General features: G+C 37.3%; 1 protein-coding gene across 2 annotated transcripts in view; it reads left to right on the top strand.

Moving 5' to 3' along the window:
- CCDC30 (coiled-coil domain containing 30) overlaps positions 1 to 21,090 on the top strand; it is a 247,826-nt gene that overhangs the window by 47,635 nt on the left and 179,101 nt on the right. For both annotated transcript variants that reach the window (XM_037827513.1, XM_037827515.1), the window contains exons 3-4: positions 9,524 to 9,677; positions 12,684 to 12,755. In XM_037827513.1, coding sequence (XP_037683441.1) covers positions 9,524 to 9,677; positions 12,684 to 12,755 — 226 coding nt within the window. The remainder of the gene's footprint in view (positions 1 to 9,523; positions 9,678 to 12,683; positions 12,756 to 21,090) is intronic.

Here is a 21,090-nt window from a genome sequence, read left to right as displayed (position 1 = left end):
GAAAATTTAACTCAAAACATCATTGACAAAAAAAGGAACAAGAACATTGACCTAATGTAAGAAGTAAAATTGTATAGATCTTTGTGACCTTACTTTGAGTTTGGCAATGATTTTTGTATGACACAAAAAGTACAAAGTATAAAAGAAAAAAATTGGACTTCATGAAAACTCAAAACTTCTTCTCTTCAAAACACACTGTTACACAGACTGGGAAACCGTATTTTCAAAATATATATTCAACAAATGCTTTTTATCTGAAATATATAAATAACTCTTACAACTTAATAATAAGACAAAGAACCCTATTAAAGATGGGTGAAAATTTAAACAGATGCTTTACCAAAGAAGATATATAGATGGCAAATAAGCACATAAGAAGTTGCTCCACTTCATTGGTCATGAAAGAAATGCGAATTAAAAACCACAATGAGGTAATATTACATGTGCATGGGAATGGCTAAAATTAGAAAGACTAACAAAACCAAACGTTGGTGAAGATATGGAACAACTGGAATTCTCTACCTTACTGATGGGAATATAAAATGATACAACCACTTTGGAAATCAGTTTAGCAGTTTCTAAAAAAGTTAAATATATACCTGTAATACAATCTAGCTGTTTCACTTCTAGGTGTATACCCAAGAGAAGTGAAAGCACATGTGTGTGTAAAGACTTGTACATGTCATAGCAACTTTAATTGAAACAGCCAAAAACTGGAAACATCTCTTATGTTCATCAACAGGTAAACGGATAAAAAAAAAATAGCTGTAGGTCCATACAATGGAATAATACTTAGCAATAAAAAAGTATGAACCTACAACCAAATGGATAAATCTCAAAATAATTATTCTGAGTAAAAGAAACTGGACAAAAAAAAGAGTATATAGTTTATGATTCCATTCATTTATAAAGAATAGTAGAAAATATGTATAGGGAGGGAAAGTAGATCACTGGTTACCTGGGAACAGTGGCAGGGACAGGAATATATTATGAAGGGGTACAAGGAAACTTTTGGGCATTGTGGGTGTACTCATTATCTTGATTGTGATGTTGGTTCCATGGGTCATACTTTAAATATGCACAGTTTACTGCATGTCAGTTATACCATTAAAAAACTTTAATGAAGCATTCTCCAAAGAAAGTGTTGTTATTATAAAATGGAACCTGTAAAACTTTTGTTGCCTCCTTATTTATATTTGCATATGGTTAATGTTGAATTATACTGTGCATAAAGTAGATGGGGGAGTCCCTCCAACCAATAGGGGGCCACATATGATGACTTGGAAGCCCAAGGATTTTTGCAAGACCTGAAACTAGATGCTAATTATATTTTAAATAATATTTACTTTTTTTTTAACTTAATACAAACACATGGTAAAAAAATCCAAGCAGTATAAAATGGTATGAAAAATGAGTCATCTCACCCCACATCCTCAATTTTATACCCCTTATCTTCTACTGACAAAATTTTAAATTTATCCTTCCAAAAAATTTCCATCCATTTAAGATACAAATTATATTCCATTATGTATATTATTGTCATTTTCCATACTAGTACACATAGTTCTGCCTTAGACTTTTTGACCACTTTATGTATTCTTGCGTATGGATGGACCAAAATATATTTAACCACTTTATTGTTGGATGGCAGAGGACAAAGATAAGAAATTTAATGCTAGTAATAATCAATGAGTTTTAAAACATTTTTATTGTGAAATACATATGCAGAAAAGCGATAAATTTCAAAGTATGGTTTAACAAGTAGTTATAGAGCAAATTTCAAAGTGTAGTTTAATAGTTACAGGGCAAACACCTGTCAAGGGTAAAACATTGCTGACACCCAAGAAGCCTCTTTTCTATTTATTTCTAATCACAACCTCCTTTTTCTCCACAAAGATGTTATTCCCTAAATAATACACAGTAGTTTAGTTTTGGCCTATTTTTGAACATTATATAAATGGAATCAACTTTAGGAATTGTTTTTTCTGTAAAGTATTATGTTTGTAATATTCACTTTTTACTCTGCTTGTCCTTGCTGTGTATTATTCCAATGTATGAATATATAATCCATTCTACATTGATTTGGGCTATTTCCAATTTTTATCTATTAAGAACATATTGTATCTATTATATGGCTATGAACATATTATATCTATTATACTGCTATGATATATGTCTGTCCTGGTGCATGCATTTGTATGAGGTATATATTTATCTAGGAGTAGATTTAGGGGATCTTAGAATATGTAGATCTTCACTCTCACCAGATAATATCAGACTGTCTTGAGTAGTTGTACTAATTTATACCTGCATCACTAGTGTATGAGAGTTCCTGCTGCTCCTCATCTACACTTAATATTGTCAGACATTTTAATTTTTTTGCTAAACAGTTAGGTGCATAATGGTATCCCATGTTGGTTTGGATTAGCATGTACCTCTTCAGTAACGAAGTTGGTTTCATTTGACCATTCGGATTTCCTCTTTTGTTAGTGCTTGCTCAAGTATTTTGCCCATTTAAAAATTGAGTTGACCGTTTTTTTCCTGTTGATTTATAGGAATTCTCTATATATTCTGGTTTCAAATTCCTTTGTTGGTTATGTGTATTGCAAATATTTTTCACCCTTTGTGGCTTGCCTTTTAAACATTCTTAATGGTGTCATTTAATAAATGGAAGTTATTAAATTTAATATAGACCAATTTACCAATAATTTATATTTCTGTTCTGTTTAAGAAATCTTTGCCTTCTGGGATTTTGATTTTTGGTTTCATTGACTCTGTAAATCAATATAGGAGGGATTGACATCTCATAATATTAAGTGCCAATCTATAATCATGGAATATCTCTCCAATTATTTTTTAAATTTAATTTTATTGAGATTGTTCACATAATAAACCATTATCCAAAGATCCAAAGTGCACAATCATTTGCCCACAGTACCATAATACAGCTGTGCATCCATCACCACAATTATTTTTTTTCATTTTTAGAACATTTTCATTACTCCAGAAAATAAAGAAAAAAAAAAGAAAACTCAAATCTTCCCATACCCCAACCACTTCCCCTCCATTATTAACTCATACTATTGCTATAGTACATTTGTTACTGTTGATGAAAGAATGCTAAAATACTACTAACTGTAGTACATAGTTTGCAATGGGTATATTTCCCCCATATATCCCTCTATTATTAACTTCTAGTTTTAGTGTCATACATTTGTTCATGAAAGCGATTTCTAATATTTGTACAGTTAATCACGGAGATTGTCCACCACAAGATACACTGTTTTATACATTCCCATATTTTAACCTCCACCTTTTCTTCTGGTGACATATGTGACTCTAAGTTTCCCCTTTCCACCACATTCCCATACAATTCAGCACTGTTAGTTATTCTCACAATAATGTGCTACCATCACCTGTGTCCATTTCCAAACACTTAAGTTCAATTTCGTTGAACTTTCTGCTCATAATAAGCAACTGCTCCCCATTTTTAAACCTTGTTCTATATCCTGGTGACTTATATTTCATGTCTATGAGTTTACGTATTATAATTAGTTCATATCAGTGAGACCATGCAATATTTGTCCTTACGTGGCTGACTTATTTCACTTAACGTAGTGCTCTCAAGTTTTCTTCATCAATCTTTTTTTTTTTTACAGAAGGTTTTGTTTATCCACCATACTTTCTGTCCTAAGTAAATAATTGATGGTTCCCTGTATAGTCATATATTTATGTATTCACCATCACCACTATCTATATGAGGACATTTCCATTTCTTCCACAAAGAAGGAGGAAGAGTCAAAGAAGGTAAAGAGACAAAAGAAAAAGGAAAAGAAAAAACATGACAGATAAAAAGCAACAGAAGGGAAGATAAAGTTAACCTGAAGTAGAATAAAAGAGTCAGACAACCTCACCAATACCAAGAGTCCCATACCCCTCACTTATGTTCTCCTCTTAAAGGCATTTAGCTTTGGTATATTGCCTTTGTTACATTAAAGGAAGCATAATACAATGTTTCTGTTAACTATACTCTCCCATTTACATTGATTGTATTTTTTCTCCAATACCACCCTATTTTTGACAGCTTTCAAGGTTGACATTCATTTGTTCTCCCTCATGTAAAAACGTATTTGTACTTTTTATCACAATTGTTGAGCACTCTAGGTTTCACTGAGTTATACTGTCCATCTTTATCTTTACTCTTTCCTTCTGGTGTCCCACATGCTCCTAACCTTCCTCTTTCAACCATACTCACAGTCATCTTTGTTCCGTGTACTTACATTGCTGGGCTACCATCAACCAAAATTGTGTTTTAAACCTCTAACTCCTGTCTTTTTCTATCTGTCTGTAGTGCTCACTTTAGTATTTCCTGGAGCTCAGATATCTTGTTCACAAACTCTGTCATTGTCTGTTTGTCAGAGAATATTTTAAACTCTCCCTATTTGAAGGACAGTTTTGCTGGATATAGGATTCTTGGTTGGTAGTTTTTCTCTTTCAGTATCTTAAATATATTACCCCACTTCCTTCTTGCCTCCGTGGTTTCTACTGAGAAATCCACACATAGTCTTATCAAGCTTCCTTTGTATGTGACGGATCTCTTTTCTCTTGCTGCTTTCAGGATTCTCTCTTTGTCTTTGATGTTTGATAATCTGATTATTAATTGTCTTGGCATAGGCCTATTCAGATCTATTCTGTTTGGGGTACGTTGTTCTTCGTGGATCTGTAATTTTATGTCTTTCATAAGAGATGGGAAATTTTCATTGATTATTTCCTCTATTATTGCTTCTGCCCCTTTTCCCTTCTCTTCTCCTTCTGGGACACCCATGACATGTACATTTATGCACTTCATGTTTTCATTCAGTTCTGTGAGACGTTGCTCATATTTTTCCATTCTTTTCCTTATCTGTTCTTTTGTGTGTAGGATTTCAGGTGTCTTGTTCTCCAATTCCTGAGTGTTTTCTTCTGCCTCTTGAGATCTGCTGTTGTATGTCTCTATTGTGTTTTTCATTTCTTGTGTTGTGCCTTTCATTTCCATAGATTCTGCTAGTTGTTTTTTTCAAACTTTCAATTTCTACCTTGTTTGCCCAGTGTTTTCTTTATAGCCTTCATCTCTTTCGCCATATCTTCCCTGAAGTCAATGATTTGGTTTTTTATTTGATTTAGCATATTTCTTTGAAAATGTTTAATAGATTGTTTCATTAAAATGAAACAATATCTCAACTGTGTCTTGATTGAGGTGTAAGTTTATTCCTTTGACTGGGCCATATCTTTGTTTTTCCTAGTGTAGATTGTAGTTTTCTGTTGTCTAGGCATCTGATTTCCTTGGTTACCTCAATCAGATTTTCTCAGAGCAGAACAGGTTCAGATCTCAGAGTGGGGTTATATTCAGTTTCAACTCTCCCTGTGGGTATGTCTTGGAGTTTGCAGACTTTCCCCTGAGGTCTCTAGCTGCTGTGCTTTTCCTAACCTGCCCAGCAGATGGCGCCTGTCAGCCTGTTGCTCCTGACTGGTGTAAGGAGGTGTGGCCTCTTTAATTTCTGTTTTGGTTGTTTTCCCCCAGGCTCTGGGGTGTGGTTTGGAAGGGAAAGCTGGGCCCACCTCCTTACTCGTAGGGAAGATAAACCCCGTAGGGAGTTATCATCTGCATTTGAATTGTGGTCTTTCTGACTCTGTTATCTCCACCCCTGTCTGGGTCAGAGCACTGGGAACTGAAAATGGCTGAGGCTTCCTCCACTGAGCCTCTCAGGTGGATAGAGAGAAAAAGGGACAGAAAGCCCCCTTTTACAGTCAGTACATGGTCCCCAAGTTTCACTCATCACCTGGTCTTCTGGGCTCCCCCTCCCAGGACAGATGAGTCTTTTGGTTTTTTAAAGTCAGTCATCACTAAAAGCCTCTATCTGCTTGTTGGGGGTTTGTAGCAGTCCACATTTGTTAATTAAAACCCTAGTTGGAGCTCATTTGAGCTGTATTCACTTGCTGGGAGAGTGTTGCTTTCTACCACAGCAAGGTTTTGCAGCCAAGCCTGCTGTGGGGGGTGGGGGCTCCCAGCGTGAGTCCGCAGTTTTACTTACAGATTTTATGCTACCATCTCAGGCATTCCTCCCATTCCAGGTTGGTGTACAATGTGTGGACAGTCATGGTTGTCCCTCAGTAGTTATTCCAAATAAGTTACTAGTTGTTCCTGATTGTTCATTTGTTGTTCAAGGGGACTAACGAAATTCCACTCCTCTCTAAGCTGCCATCTTGCCCCCTCCCTCTCCAGTTATTTTTTTAATGCATATATGTAAAGTTTTATGATTTTCCTCACAAAACTTTTGCACCTTTTTTGTTATATTTATTCCTAGGTACTTCATAGTTTTGGGTGCTGCTGGTAGTAAGTGCTATTTTTAAAATTTTTTAATTTTCTGATTATCTACTTCTGGCATTTAAAAATGTAATTATTTTTGTATACTGGCCTTTTATACAGCAATCTTGCTAAAATATCTCATCCATTTTAATTATTTTTTGAAGATTTCAAAAATTTCTACCTACACAACCATATCTTCTGATAATAGTGAAAGTTTTGTTTCTTCCTTTTGAATCCTTATTCTTTTAAATCTTTTTTTGTCTCCCTATGCTAGCTAAGATCTCCAATATTTTATTGAATAGCAAACATCCTTGTTTGTTATTGATTTCAGATAGAAAGCATTCAACAATTCACTGAGTATTAACTATCAGATTTGTTGAAGGCTTTTTTTTAAGACACCCTTTACTGGATTAAGAAAAGTTTTCTTTTGTACCTAGTTTGCTAAGAGTTTTTTTATTAGGAGTCAGTGTTGAATTTTATGAAATGCTTTCTCTGTAGTCATTGAGATGATGAAATAATTTGTCTTGTTTAATCCATTAATGTGAGAATACATTGATTAATTTTTTAAATGTTAAACCTACCTTCCATTCCTGGGATATATCCATGTTGTTCATGATATGTTATTCTTTCTAAATATTACTAGATTAGATCTGATAAAATTTCATTTAGCAAATTTCCTGTGGTGTTTCTTTCTTGCTTTATCTGTCAGGTATTAATATCAAGGTTGGTCTAGTCCAGTGTCATTCAGGTTTTTTTTTGTTTTGTTTTGTTTTTCTTTCATTATTGCCCACCTAAGGAAACTTTTCAGGAATTTTTTCCTAATTGCCTCCCATTAAATTTTCAGACTGCAGATATAGTATAAATCTGTTTATGTACTGTATGCATATCTGTGCTTTGTATATTAAAATAAAAGTAACATCCTTCTACCCCAAACCAATTTTTTTTCATTTTTATTGAGATATATTCACATACCATGCCATCATACAAAACAAACTGTACATTCAGTTGTTTACAGTACCATTGTATGTTGTGCATTCATCACCAAAATTAATTTTTGACATTTTCATTACCACACACACAAAAATAATAAGAATAAAAATTAAAGTGAAAAAGAACAATTAAGTAAAAAAGAACACTGGATGCCTTTTTTTTTTCTTCCCTCATTTTTCTACTCATCCATCCATAAACTAGACAAAGGTGAGTGTGGTCCCTATGGCTTTCCCAATCACATTGTCACCCCTCAGAAGCTACATTTTTATACAATCATCTTCAAGGTTCCTGGGTTCTGGGTTGTAGTTTGATAGTTTCAGGTATTTACTGCTAGCTATTCCAATTCATAGAACCTAAAAAGGTTGTCTATATTGTGCATAAGAATGCCCACCAGAGTGACCTCTCGGCTCCTTTTGGAATCTCTCTGCCACTGAAGCTTATTTCATTTCCTTTCACATCCTCCTTTTGGTCAAGAAGATATTCTCCATCCCATGATGCTGGGTCTAGATTACTCCCTGGGAGTCATATTCCACATTGCCCAAACCAATTTTTGGCCTCATGGGAACAATATCACCATTTTAGGAATGCATGGTCTAGCTTCAATAAGTGGATTGGGCTTTGCTCCCTGTTTTTCTAGTATAAATTTGTTATTGTTTTTTGAATTTAAATAACATTTTTATTCATGAAGACAGATTGCTGTAACTTTCATTTTCTCTTAATATTTATTAAGGAGAAATTTGAACAAACCTACTAGCTTTCACAGAAAGAATATCAGAAACAATAAGAACCTGTGCAGTTATCTAAAAAAAACTCTGAATGAGGTATATATATCTATATCTATATCTATATCTATATATAAAATCCTTTATTTATTAATAGTAACTAATTACAAACCAGCTTTTACTTTCGATATATTTTGCTGGATATTTGAAATGTATAGACTCATGATGTAAAAATTATCAACTTGTGCATAAAAGTAATATAAATGTCACAGAAATTGGGAAAAGAGAAAAATCTTGCATAATAGCTGATTTTTTTATTGAATGTATCAAAATTTAAACAAAGCACATTATACTCTTGGAGAAATCACTTTGGGATGTACATACTTCTTACCAAATATCTTTGGAGATACCCTTTTGAAGAGTCTTTTAGAATCAATAGCATATTATTTTCAATGTCATCAATTCTCTTCCTGGCATTTAGTTTTTTGACCTGGAGAAATTTTATTAAGAGTGAAATCTGGTGAATAAAGTAAGTTATTAGGCTGAGTAACAACATTTGTGTACTGGGAATTTAACCACAGGAAGTAACCCAAGGTAAGGAAAATTGTATATGGATAAAACTGAACATCATAGTATTATTTTCAATAGCAAAAGTGGAAGCTACCCAAAATGCTTAAATTATTATGTAAATTATGTTACACTAGCTCTGAAACATTATACGGCCCTTAAAAACTATCATTACAAAATCTAAACTCATATGTAGGAAAACATTCCTGCTGTAATGTTAAATGAAAAATCCAGACAGAAACTTGTGTATTACCTGGGGTTATGGTCATGTAAAAAATGTATGTGGATAAAAAATACTGCAAGAAAATATTCCATTACACTAAAAGTGGCTTTGTTTGTAGGAGGTATTTTGGTGGTTGTCCTCACTTTTAAAAAATTTGTGTAATGTTCATATTTATATAAAATTATATATCTTTCAAGAATCAAACACAAAATTTAATTGAGACTGAATTTCCTACTTATCTTTTTAAAATGCCTTTGAAAATAGTTGCAGAACATCTCCAAATATGGTGTGAGCCTTGTTTAGTAAGTGCATGCCTACCTTGAAATTAAATGAAATACTCTTATGTAAGAGCATCCTATAAACTGCATTTAATGTGTATATAAATGAGGATATTCTCCTTTTGCCAGATAATACTAATTTTTATGCTTAAATTATTATTTTTAAATAATCAGATAATCACAATCTTTTAGATAAATTAGGCGGTTGAATCATATTAAATTGCATGTTTACAAGTCAAAAACAATCAAACATCACCAAAGAAATGCACATAAATGAAATGTTACATTTTGTTACCTTTCTTTATTGGCTTTAAAACATTTGTAGGAAATAAATGAAACAATGTTATAAAAGTACACTTACTTTTTTGTTTGATTGCTAACAGTAGTTTTATTTCAGTCCCTTAAAGAACACCTGGAGAAAGAGAAAACATCACAAAACTACCTAGAGAGAGATGTGGAACCAGCCGCAAAGAGGTTAGAAATGGCCAATGAAGAGATCCGAAGACTCACCGATGAATTACAAGTGAAAGAAAAGGAGCAGAGTAAATTAGGTAAGCTGTGGTTGCAGATGACTATTTCTGACTGTGTTTTAAGTGCTTCCTCATGATGTGTTTATTATTGATATTTTCTCAATAAGTGAGTATGACAAGAAGTATTTGCCATTTGCAACCCAGCAGGAGAAGGGAAAAGCAAGACACCTGTTACATTTAGTTACATCTAGAGTATAATAAAACACAATCACATGGTATCCTATTCAATCAGAAGTTGCTTGGTCTGTGTGAACCTAAGTGATTAGTTGAAAGGTATCTCTACATTTAGTACATTGGGGGACTGTAAAGAAGCTGAATTAGCAAGTCCTTTTTTGAATGGCATATGTAGTATCAATGTATGCCCTAAGGATAACCCCCTAAGTCAGCGATTTATGGCCAGAGTTTATTTCTAGGTATATGTGTTTTCTGACAGTGTTTCCCACATATTAATTTACTTCTTTCAACAAACTTTTTTAAAATGAAAGGCTTATTTTAGTTTATTCTCTAGCTGTCTATATCACATCCAAAATATGAAAAACTTGGGCCAATAAAAATATTTTTCAACAATAAAATAAAATTTATGTCAAATGTCTGGAGTATTCTGCAATAAATAAATTACAGGAAAAGAGATGAATTTTTAAATGTTTAAGAGACTTCTTAACCAATTACAATATGTGGACCTTCTGGATCTGGATTCAAACAAGTATTTAACATTTATGAGACAATTGGAAATTTGAACACTTGCTGAATATTTATATTGAGGAATCATTGTTAAATGTCCTTAATTACATGTTAATGTTATCAAGTTTTGTTTTTTTTTAAGAGTCCTTATCTCTTAGAGATATAAAGTGAAATATTTACAAATGAGTGATGTCTGGGATTTGCTTCAAAATAATACAGACCCCCTACAAAAAAACTAAATCAAAATGTATCACAAAGCTAAATGCAAGAGCTAAAAGTATAAAACTTTGAAAGAGTAAATCTTTGTGATCTTGGTTTTAACAATGATATCTTAGATGTGACATCAAATGCAAAGCCAAGAAAAGAAAAAATAATAAATTGGACTTAATCAAAATTTAAAACTTTTACACTTTAAAAGACAATGTCAAGAAAGTAAAAAGACAACCTGCAGACTGGGAGAAAATATTTGTAAATCAAATGTCTGATAAGGAATTTGTATCCAAGATATGTAAAGAACTCTTACAACTCACCAATAAAAAGACAAATAATTCCATTAAAAAATGGTCAAGGGATATGAATAGACATTGCTCCAAAGAAGATACACAAATTGCCAATAAGCACATGAAGAGATGCTCAACATCATTATTCATTAAGGAAATGCAAACCAGAATCACAGTGTGATACTATGTCATACGTGCTAGGATTGCTATAATAAAAAAGGTAGACAATGAAAAGTGTTGGCAGGGATGTGGAGAAATAGAAACCGTCATACAATGGTGGTAACATAAAATGGTGCGGCCACTTTGGAAAATGGTATGGCAGTTTTGCAAAATGTTAAATGTGGAATTACCTCGTGACCCAGCAGTTCCACTGTTAGGTATCTATCTAGGAGAAATTAAGGCATATATACACACAAAGACTTATACATATGTTCACACAAATACTTGTATGTAAATGTTCATTGTAGTAGTATTCACAATTTCTGGAACATACTATACATCAGCTATCTTCTGGAACATACTGTACATCTGCTATCATCCTAATCCTTCTCCTTCTTCCACAGAGGAACACATTGTAAAACCATGGTTTTAGTGAAACAGAAGCTATTCTCAATTGCTAGCACAGTGTTGGCTAACAGACCTGGGTTCAAGTTCCACTATGCATTTAGTAGTTTGTGTGACATTGAGCAGGTTGCTTAACTTTTATGAGCCTCACTTATCTCATTTATAAAATGGGAATATTAATATATATTTTGCAGATCTGTTATATAATGATTACTAATTGGTTGCAGAGGTAGAAATAGTATTGCAATAATCAGGAACATGACTATAGGTGAATCTGGTAGATTACACCAGGATTTACTTTGAAGACCTGAGTATTAAGGGAGTAAAAACAAGACATGCAAATTTATGCTGAAGTACTCACTCTGGGATTATAATGATCTCTTGTAAGATTCATTGTATGATGGAGAAATAGAAACCATCATACAATGGTGGTAACCTAAAGTGGTGCAGTCACTTTGGAAAACGGTAAGGCACTTTTGCAAAATGTTAAGTGTGGGATTACCTCGTGACCCAGCAATTTCACTGTTAGGTATCTATCCAGGAGAAATTAAGGCATATACACACGCAAAGACTTATACACATGTTCACACAAATACTTGTATGAAATGTTTGCATTTCCTTAATGACTAATGATGTTGAGCATCTCTTCATGTGCTTATTTCTGGAAGTTTCTTCATCCTGGCCATATAGGGAACTCAGCAGACATATCACTGATTATGAGGAGACCATAGGAGGCAAATGTTAGAACCTGAATTAGAGAACCTAAATCCAATTGACTCCATTGCCCTGTGTTCCTTCTGTCTACCATTCTGCTATCCTTGTATGATTCTTGACTAGTAATAAATGTTATTTCATGAAAATTTTCTTTATTTTGATATTTCTAGCAGCTACTGCCAAAATTCTAAATATTATTTGTAAGAATTAATTTTAAATATTTCTGGTTGTGGTTTCTTTCTCTAAATTGGTAGTATGCTTAGAACCATTTGGGGTGTTCCCATTGTTTACGAGAATATAAACTCTTCAGCATGGAATCTGGTGGGGTTAACAGTTAGGGGAAGACAATTACAAGCTCAGATGATCAGGACCAAACATAGGATGCAGTAGAAACACTAAGAAGGGAGTCAGGAAAAGCTTCTTGGAAGAGGTGACATTTATGCAGAAATTCTGAGGAATATAGCAGTCAGCTGAAAGGGAATACCCTAGAGAGACAGAGACATTTAAAATTTGGTTATTTTATAAATAATTTGATTTTGGGGGAAATATTTGTTCCTTTTTTCTTTAGATTCTGCACTTGAGATTGCTCAACTAGAAATCAAGAAATTGAAAGAAAACTTGATAAAATTAAAAGAAAATGGTGAGTTTTCTTACAGATATAAAATTATTTAATAATACATTAAGTAATATAACAAAACAATATGTATTAACTGATGTATTTTAAATATTATTTAATAATTATAAGTATGATAACTACTATTACTATTACTACCACTGCTTTTACTACTACTACTGCTATCGCTTATTGCTTACTAAGTGACAGGTACTCTGCCAGACACTTTATATCCATTATCTTTTTTTTTATAGTAGTAAAAAACTAGAACAAAAAAACATATAATTATAGAGGAAGGATAATTATTAAACAAATCATGGTACATCCATTAAATGTATATGAATAATTGTTAACAATATGGAGAAACGCTTATGGAATACAATGTTAACAGAAAAAGAATACAGAGTTGTATCTTAAGTACGATGCCACGTAACGTAGTGGTATATTCTTATCAACATTTATACAAACAAAGATACACAGCAATGGTTCTCTCTTAATACTGGGCTTATGGATGTTTTAATATTTATTATACTTTCCTAATTTCTTCGCATTTTTCCAGTGAGAATGTATTACTTTTTTTTAAAATTCAGTTTTATTGAGATATATTCATGTACCCTACAGTCACCATAGTATATAGTCAGTTGTTCACAGTACCATCATATAGTTGTGTGTGCCAGTTTGAATGTATTGTGTCCCCCAAATGCCATTATCTTTGTGCTCTTGTGTGGGGCAGACGTTTTTGGTGCTGGTTAGATTTGCTTGGAGTGTGCTCCACCCAGCTGTGGGAGATAATTTTGATGAGATGTTCCCATGGAGGCGTGGTCCCACCCATTTGGGGTGGGCCTTGATTGGTGGAGCTATATAAATGAGCTGACTCAAAGAGAGAAAAGAGAGTGCAGCTGGGAGTGATGTTTTGAAGAGAAGCAAGCTTGCTAGAGAGGAACGTCCTGGGAGAAAGCCGTTTTGAGGCCGGAGCTTTGGAGCAGATGCCAGCTGCCTTCCTAGCTAACAGAGGTTTTCCGGACACCACTGGCCGTCCTCCGGTGAAGGTACCCGATTGCTGAGGTGTTACCTTGGATGCTTTGTGGCCTTAAGACTAATTGTTTAGTGAAATAAACCCCCGTTTTATAAAAGCCTATCCATCTCTGGTGTTTTGCATTCTCCAGCATTAGCAAACTAAGACATTGTGCATTCCTCACCCAAATCAATTTTTGAACATTTTCATTACTCAATAAAAATAAAAAATGAAAATAAGAATAAAAATACAAGTAAAGAAGAACACTTAAAGCATCCCAACTCCCCACCCCCCATTATTCATTTAATTTTTGGTCCCATTTTTCTACTCATCTGTCCATACACTGGATAGAGGGAGTGTGAGCCACGAGGCTTTCACAATCACATGGTCACACTGTGTAAACTACATAGTTATAGAGTCATCTTCAAGAATCAAGGCTACTGGATTACAATTCAGCTTTGGATGTTTCCTCCTAGCTATTCCAATACACTAAAAATTAAAAAGGGATATCTTTATAACACATAAGAATAACCTCCAGAATGACCTCTCAACTCCATTTGAAATCTCTCAGCCCCTGAAACTTTACTTTGTTTCATTTCTTGTCCCCCTTTGGTCAAGAAGACATTCTCAATCCCATGACGCTGGGTCCAGGCTCATCCTCAGAAGTCATGTCCCACATAGGGGGAAAAACAGAGTTTACCTGCTGAGTGGGCTTAGAGAGAGAGAGGCCACATCTTAGCAACAAAAGAGAATCTCTGTGTCTCACTTTAGGCACAATTATGCGTAGGCTTAACCTCTCCTTTGCAGTAACAAGCTTCATAAGGGCGAGCCCCAGGATCAAGGTCTCGGCCTTCTAAATTGGCAGTCCCCAATGCATGTGAGAATATCAGTAATTCCACAAGTAGGGAAGTTTAATATTTCTGCATTTTTCCCCAGTCCCTCAAGGTGGGGGGGGGGTTGCAAATATATTTTTATTCTCTGTCCAAATTACTTTGGGATGTATCGGGGTTTCACACTAACGTGTACTAACCAACCAGATCTCACTCCCTATTCAAAGTTCCATGTAATTATGGTGTTTGAATAAACTGTGCAAGTTAAATTACTTAGTGTGTGACAGAAAATATAGATTTTTCACCAAGTATCTCTACTGTATTAGTTAGGGTTCTCTAGGGAAACAGAGCCAAGAGATATCTATAAATATGAGATTTTATAAAAGTGTCTCTTGCAAATGTGGGGATGCACAAGTCCAAATTCCATAGTGCAGGCAGCAAGCTGGCAACTCCAATGAAGGTCTTCAACGAACTCCCCAGGAGAGGCTGGCTGGCTGAAAAAGAAGTGAGAGTTTTCTCTCTTCTCCCTTAAAAGTCTTCAACTGATTGGATTAAATCCAGCTGATTGAATTCTCTCATTGTGGAAGGCAGCCCTTCATTGATGTAATCAGCCACAGATGCAATCAACTGACTGATGATTTAATAAACCAGGTACAAGCATCCTTGCAGTAAGTTTAAGCCAGTGCTTGCTTGACCAGACACCCGGGCACCATCACCTGGCCAAGTTGACACATTAACCTAACCATCACAGCCTACCCCTTATCAACTTGGCTGCTATACACATTGCCTTAAACCATACTTAATCTATAAATAGAACACAATAACAGACATATGTTTTGCCTAACAATACTCAGCTGTCCTGCATACAACCGGAATGGGTGCAAGTACTTGGGTAACATTCACTCTTAAACTTGATATCCTATAACTTTAATACTATGAAATGAATGATACAACTTATGTCATATGATAAGGGGATAAGATAAAGAAGAAAGCAAAGATATTTGCTTTATGGACAAATACAAACATACTCATAACAAAGCAAGGAGGAAATATTCATGCCTTCATAATCCTTGTTTCTGTAACTGGTCACATGGTTGTAGTTCATATTTATCACTACCTTCTTCCACTACCCATTCCATATTCCCTTTACCATCAGCAAGCACTTCAGCTGGCCATCATTCTTTGCCTGGGGGGTTGAGGGGGCGGTGACCCAAACTTTCATTCCTGAAGCTTCTGGGCCATTGTTAGTCCTGCCTGGATTGGGTTATTGAAGTTTTCCATTGACTTTAATCACAGGGCATGGTAGTACTAAGAGACTCCCTAGGGGCTCTCCTGAATTCCAGGAAAACTCTTCTTTATCTCCATTGTGTAGTTACAGTCCTATTTTCCCTTGATAGTCAGGATCAATCACCCAGCCAGTACAGTAATCCCCTTCCTTACCTGTTGATTCAGAGGCATGAGCAGCCCCAAGTGGCCAGGTGGCAGTCTTAACTTCCAGTTTAATGGAATTATTGTTATGTGTCCTGGTGGGAGCACTCCTTTTGGAACTAAGACTTGTAGACCAGCAGGGCTTAAGGTTGCAGGGACAGGAAGAAAAAAATTTCCTAGTGGATCACTAGAAATGATAGTGAGTGGTGCCACTCCCATCTCCATTCCTTGATTCCTGGACCCGTGAACCCGGGCTATGGGAGAAACAGCACCATAGAGTACATGAAGATTAAGAGCATACACAGCCCTCTGGAGAACAATGCCACCTAGTTGGTGCCATAATTGAGTCTTCAAAGGCCATCCCACTATTCTATCAACCCAGCTGCCTCTGGATGATAAGACCAGGGAATTCCATGAGCATGTGTCCATTCCCTCACTTGATTTGCTGTAAAGTGGGTTCCTTGATCAGAAGCTATGCTGTGTGTAATACCCTAACAGTGGATAAAGCATTCTGTAAGTCCATGGATGGTAGTTTTGGCAGAAGCATTTCATGCAGAGAAGGCAAGCCCATATCTGGAGTATGTGTTCATTCCAGTTAGAACAAATCACTGTTCCTTCAATGATGGAAGTGGTCCAATGTAATCAACTTCCCACCAGGTAGCAGGCTGATCACTTCGGGGAATGGTGCCATATTGGGGACTGAGTGTGGGTCTCTGCTCCTGGCAGATTGGGCACTCAGCAGTGGCTGTGGCCAGGTCAGCCATGTTGCTGAGCCCATGCATAACCTCCATCCCTACCACCATGACAGCTTTGCTCATGAGCCCATTGGGCAATGACAGGAGTGGTTGGGGAAAGAAGTTGACTGGTATCCACAGAACAAGTCATCTTATCCACTTGATTGTTAAAATCTTCCTCTGCTGAAGTCACCCTCTGGTGAGCATTCACATGGGACACAATACCTTCATGTTTTTTTGCCCACTCAGAAAAGTCTATCCACATACCTCTTCCCCAGGCTTCTTTGGCACTAATTTTTCAGTCATGTTCCAAGTCCCTAACCATCCAGCCAAACTATTAGCAACAGCCCATGAATCAGTATACAAATGCACCTCTGGCCAGTTCTCCTTCCATGCAAACTTCCAGGTGCACTGCTTGAAGTTTCACCCATTGGGTGGATTTCCCCTCACCACTGTCCTTCAGGGACATCCCAAAAAGATTCTTCAGCACTGCAGCTGTCCACTTTCAGGTGGTACCTGCATATCATACAGAGCCATCCATAAACCAGGCCCGAGTTTTCTCTTTCTCAGTCAAGTGATTGTAAGGAACTCCCCAAGAAGCCAAAGCTCTGGACTGGGAAACAGAAGGTAATGTGGCAGGAGTGGGGGACATGGGCATTTGCGCCACTTCCTCATGTAACTTATTTGTGCCTTCAGGACCCTCTCAAGCCCTATCTCATATATACCATTTCCATTTTATGATGGAGTGCTGCTGTGCACACCCAAATTTATGGCTTGGTAGGTTAGACAACACCCAGCTTATGATAGACAACTCAGGTCTCATGGTAACTTGGTGGCCCATAGTTAAGTGTTCTGTCTCTACTAAGGCCCAGTAGCAGGCCAAAAGCTGTTTCTCAAAAGGAGAGTAGTTATCTGCAGAGAACGATAAGGCTTTACTCCAAAATCCTAAGGGCCTGTGTTGTGATTCTCCTATAGGGGCCTACCATTGGATCAGCTGGATCTTATGGTCCAAGTGGCAGAGCGGCTTGCACAGCAGCCTGGGCCTGTTGCAGAGCCTTATCCTTTTCTGGTCCCCACTCAAAACTAGAAGCTTTCCTGGTCATTTGGTAAAAGGGTTGGAGTAGCACACTCAAATGAGGAATATGTTGTCTTCAAAATCCAAAGAGGCCAACTAGGCATTGTGCCTCTTTTTTGGTCGTAGGAGGGGCCATATACATCAGCTTATCCTTCACCATAGAAGGGATATCTCAATATGCCCCATACCACTGGACACCTAGAAATTTTAGTGAAGTGGAAGTCCCCTGTATTTTTGTTGGATTTATCTCCCATCCTCTGACATGCAAATGCTTTACCAATAAGTCTGGAGTATTTGCTACTTCTTGCTCACTAGGTCCAATAACATGATATCATCAGTATAATGGAACAGTGCAATGTCTTGTGAGAGGGAGAAATTATCAAGGTCCCTGCAGACACTGTTTGACATAGGGCTGGAGAGTTGGAATACCTTTGAGGTAAGACAGTGAAGGTATACTGCTGGCCTTGCCAGCTGAATGCAAACTGTTTCTGGTGGTTCTTACTAACAGCTTTTGAGAAAAAGCATTTGCCAGATCAATAGCTGCATACCAGGTACCAGCAGGGGATGTGTTGATTTGCTCAAGCAGTGATAACACATCTGGAGTAGCAGCTACAATTGGAGTCACCATCTGGTTAAGCTTATGATAATCCACTGTTATCCTCCAAGACCCGTCTGTTTTTTGCACAGGCCAAATAGGAGAGTTGAATGGGGATGTGATGGGAATCACCACCCCTGCATCCTTCAAGTCCTTAAGAGTGGCATTAATCTTTGCAATCCCTCCAGGAATCTTGTATTGCTTCTGGTTTACTATTTGCTAGGCAGGGGCAGTTCTAGTGGCTTCCACTTGGCCTTTCCTACCATAATAGCCCTCACTCCATGAGTCAGGGAACCAGTGTGGGGATTCTGCCAGTTGCTGAGTATGTCTATTCCAATTATGCATTTCAGAACTGGGGAAATAACCACAGTATGGGTACAGGGACCCACTGACCCACTGTGAGATGGACCTAAGCTAAAACTCCATTGATCACCTGACCTCCATAAGCCCCCACTTTGGTGGATCAGAGTGACATTTTGGGTCTCCTGGAATTAATGTCACTTCTGAGCCAGTGTCTAATAATCCCCAAGATATCTGATCATTTCCTCTTTCCCAATGCACAGTAACCCTGGTAAAAGGCTGTAGGTCCTCTTGGGGGGAAGGCTGGGAGGAAGTTTAACAGAATAAATTTTTAGCAGTGTAACAGGTTCCTTCCCCAATGGTACCCAGTCTTCCCCCTCATTCAAGGGGCTCTGAGTCTGTAAACTGTCTCAAGTCTGGGAATTGATTAAGATACTGTGACTCTCTGTTTTTGTAATTCAAGTTAGACTTTGTTCACTTGACCTAGAATTCTGCTTATACAGATCAAACAAGAATTGAGTAGACTGCTGTTCTAGTTTGCTAATGCTGTCAGGAGGCAAAACACCAGAAATAGATTGGCTTTTATAAAAAGGGATTTATTTGGTTGCACAGTTACTGTCTTAAGGCCATAAAGTGTCCAAGGTAACACATCAACAATCAGGTACCTTCACTGGAGGATGGCCAATGGCATCCGGAAAACTTTTGTTAGCTGGGAAGGCACATGGCTGGCATCTGCTCCAAGTTCTGGTTTCAAAATGGCTTTCTCCCAGGATGTTCCTCTCTAGGCCACAGCTCCTCTTCAAAATGTCACTCTTGATTGCTCTTGCGGCAACCTCTCTTAACTTCTTCAGAACAAGAGTCTGCTTTCAGCAGCCGTCTTCAAACTGTCTCTCATCTGCAGCTCCTCTCTCAGCTTCTGTGGGTCTTCAAAGTGCCCCTCTTGGCTGTGCCAAACTGCTTGTGCCGGTTTGAATGTATTGTGTCCCCCAAATGCCATTATCTTTGTAGTCTTGTGGGGCAGACGTTTTTGGTGCTGGTTAGATTTGCTTGGAATGTGCCCCACCCAGCTGTGGGTGATGATTTTGATGAGATGTTCCCATGGAGGTGTGGCCCCGCCCATTCAGGGTGGGCCTTGATCGGTGGAGCTATATAAATGAGCTGATTCAAAGAGAGGGAATGGAGTGCAGCTGTGAGTGATGTTTTGAAGAGGAGCAAGCTTGCTAGAGAGGAACGTCCTGGGAGAAAGCCATTTTACGGCCAGAGCTTTGGAGCAGACGCCAGCTGCCTTCCTAGTTAGCAGAGGTTTTCCGGACACCATTGGCCATCCTCCGGTTAAGGTACCCGATTGCTGAGGTGTTACCTTGGACGCTTTGTGGCCTTAAGACTGTAACTGTGTAGCGAAATAAACCCCCGTTTTATAAAAGCCTATCCACCTCTGGTGTTTTGCATTCTGCAGCATTAGCAAACTAGAACACTGGTCCTTCTGTCTGAGCTTTTAGATAGTTCTCCAGTTATCAAGGCCCATGCTGAATGGGCAGGGCCACACCTCCATGGAAATTATCCAGAGTTATCACCCACAGTTGGGTGGGGCACATATCCATGGAAACACACAGAGAATTAGAAGCACTGATAGGTCTGCCCACACAAGATTACATCAAAGAAAATGGCATTTGGGGGGACATAATACATTCAAACTGGCACAACTGCCTATCTATTTTACTTCTAGGTACTCCATGATCTACTAGCAAATGCCATAAGTCTCTGCCAGTCAGATTATTTTGACAGCTGCTTTGAGCCTGCTGTCCATTATGGTAGCCATGCCCACCTTGCCTCTGGTGATTAACTGCTGCCACAAGACTTCTGCCAACTTGACAGCTCAGTGGCAGCAGTTTCCACAGTAATATCTGACCTACAGAGAAGGGCAACCACAGAGCTCTTCAGGGATGACAGAGCTAGTCTCACAAATTTATTCCTCAGAGTTCTGGTAAAAGGTGTGTCCTCGGGACATTCCTGGGGTGTGTGATCAGGTGTTCTGTGATAAATCCACTCTAATATTCCAATCTCTCTAAGCCTTTGGATCCCCTCCTCTACATTATACCAGGGCAGTTTTAGCATTTCAGCCTCAGGTAATGTCAGCCATCTCTTGATCCATGTTTCAGCCAGCCACCCAAATAAACTGTTAATGCCCTTTCTATCCCCTCGAACTACAACATTGAATGCAGAATCTCTGCTTAGTGGGCCCATATCAATACATTCAGCCTGATCCAACCTTATATTCCTTCCCCCATTATCCCACACCCTTAATATCCATTCCCACACATATTCCCCTGATTTCTGTCTATATACATTGGAAAACTCGTGCAGTTCATTTGGAGTATAGCATAC

The sequence above is a fragment of the Choloepus didactylus genome, chromosome 2 (genome assembly GCF_015220235.1).
Source record: "Choloepus didactylus isolate mChoDid1 chromosome 2, mChoDid1.pri, whole genome shotgun sequence".
Classification (NCBI taxonomy): domain Eukaryota; kingdom Metazoa; phylum Chordata; class Mammalia; order Pilosa; family Megalonychidae; genus Choloepus; species Choloepus didactylus.
Note: the sequence above shows the minus strand (reverse complement) of the source record. Positions and strands in the feature narration are given on the sequence as shown.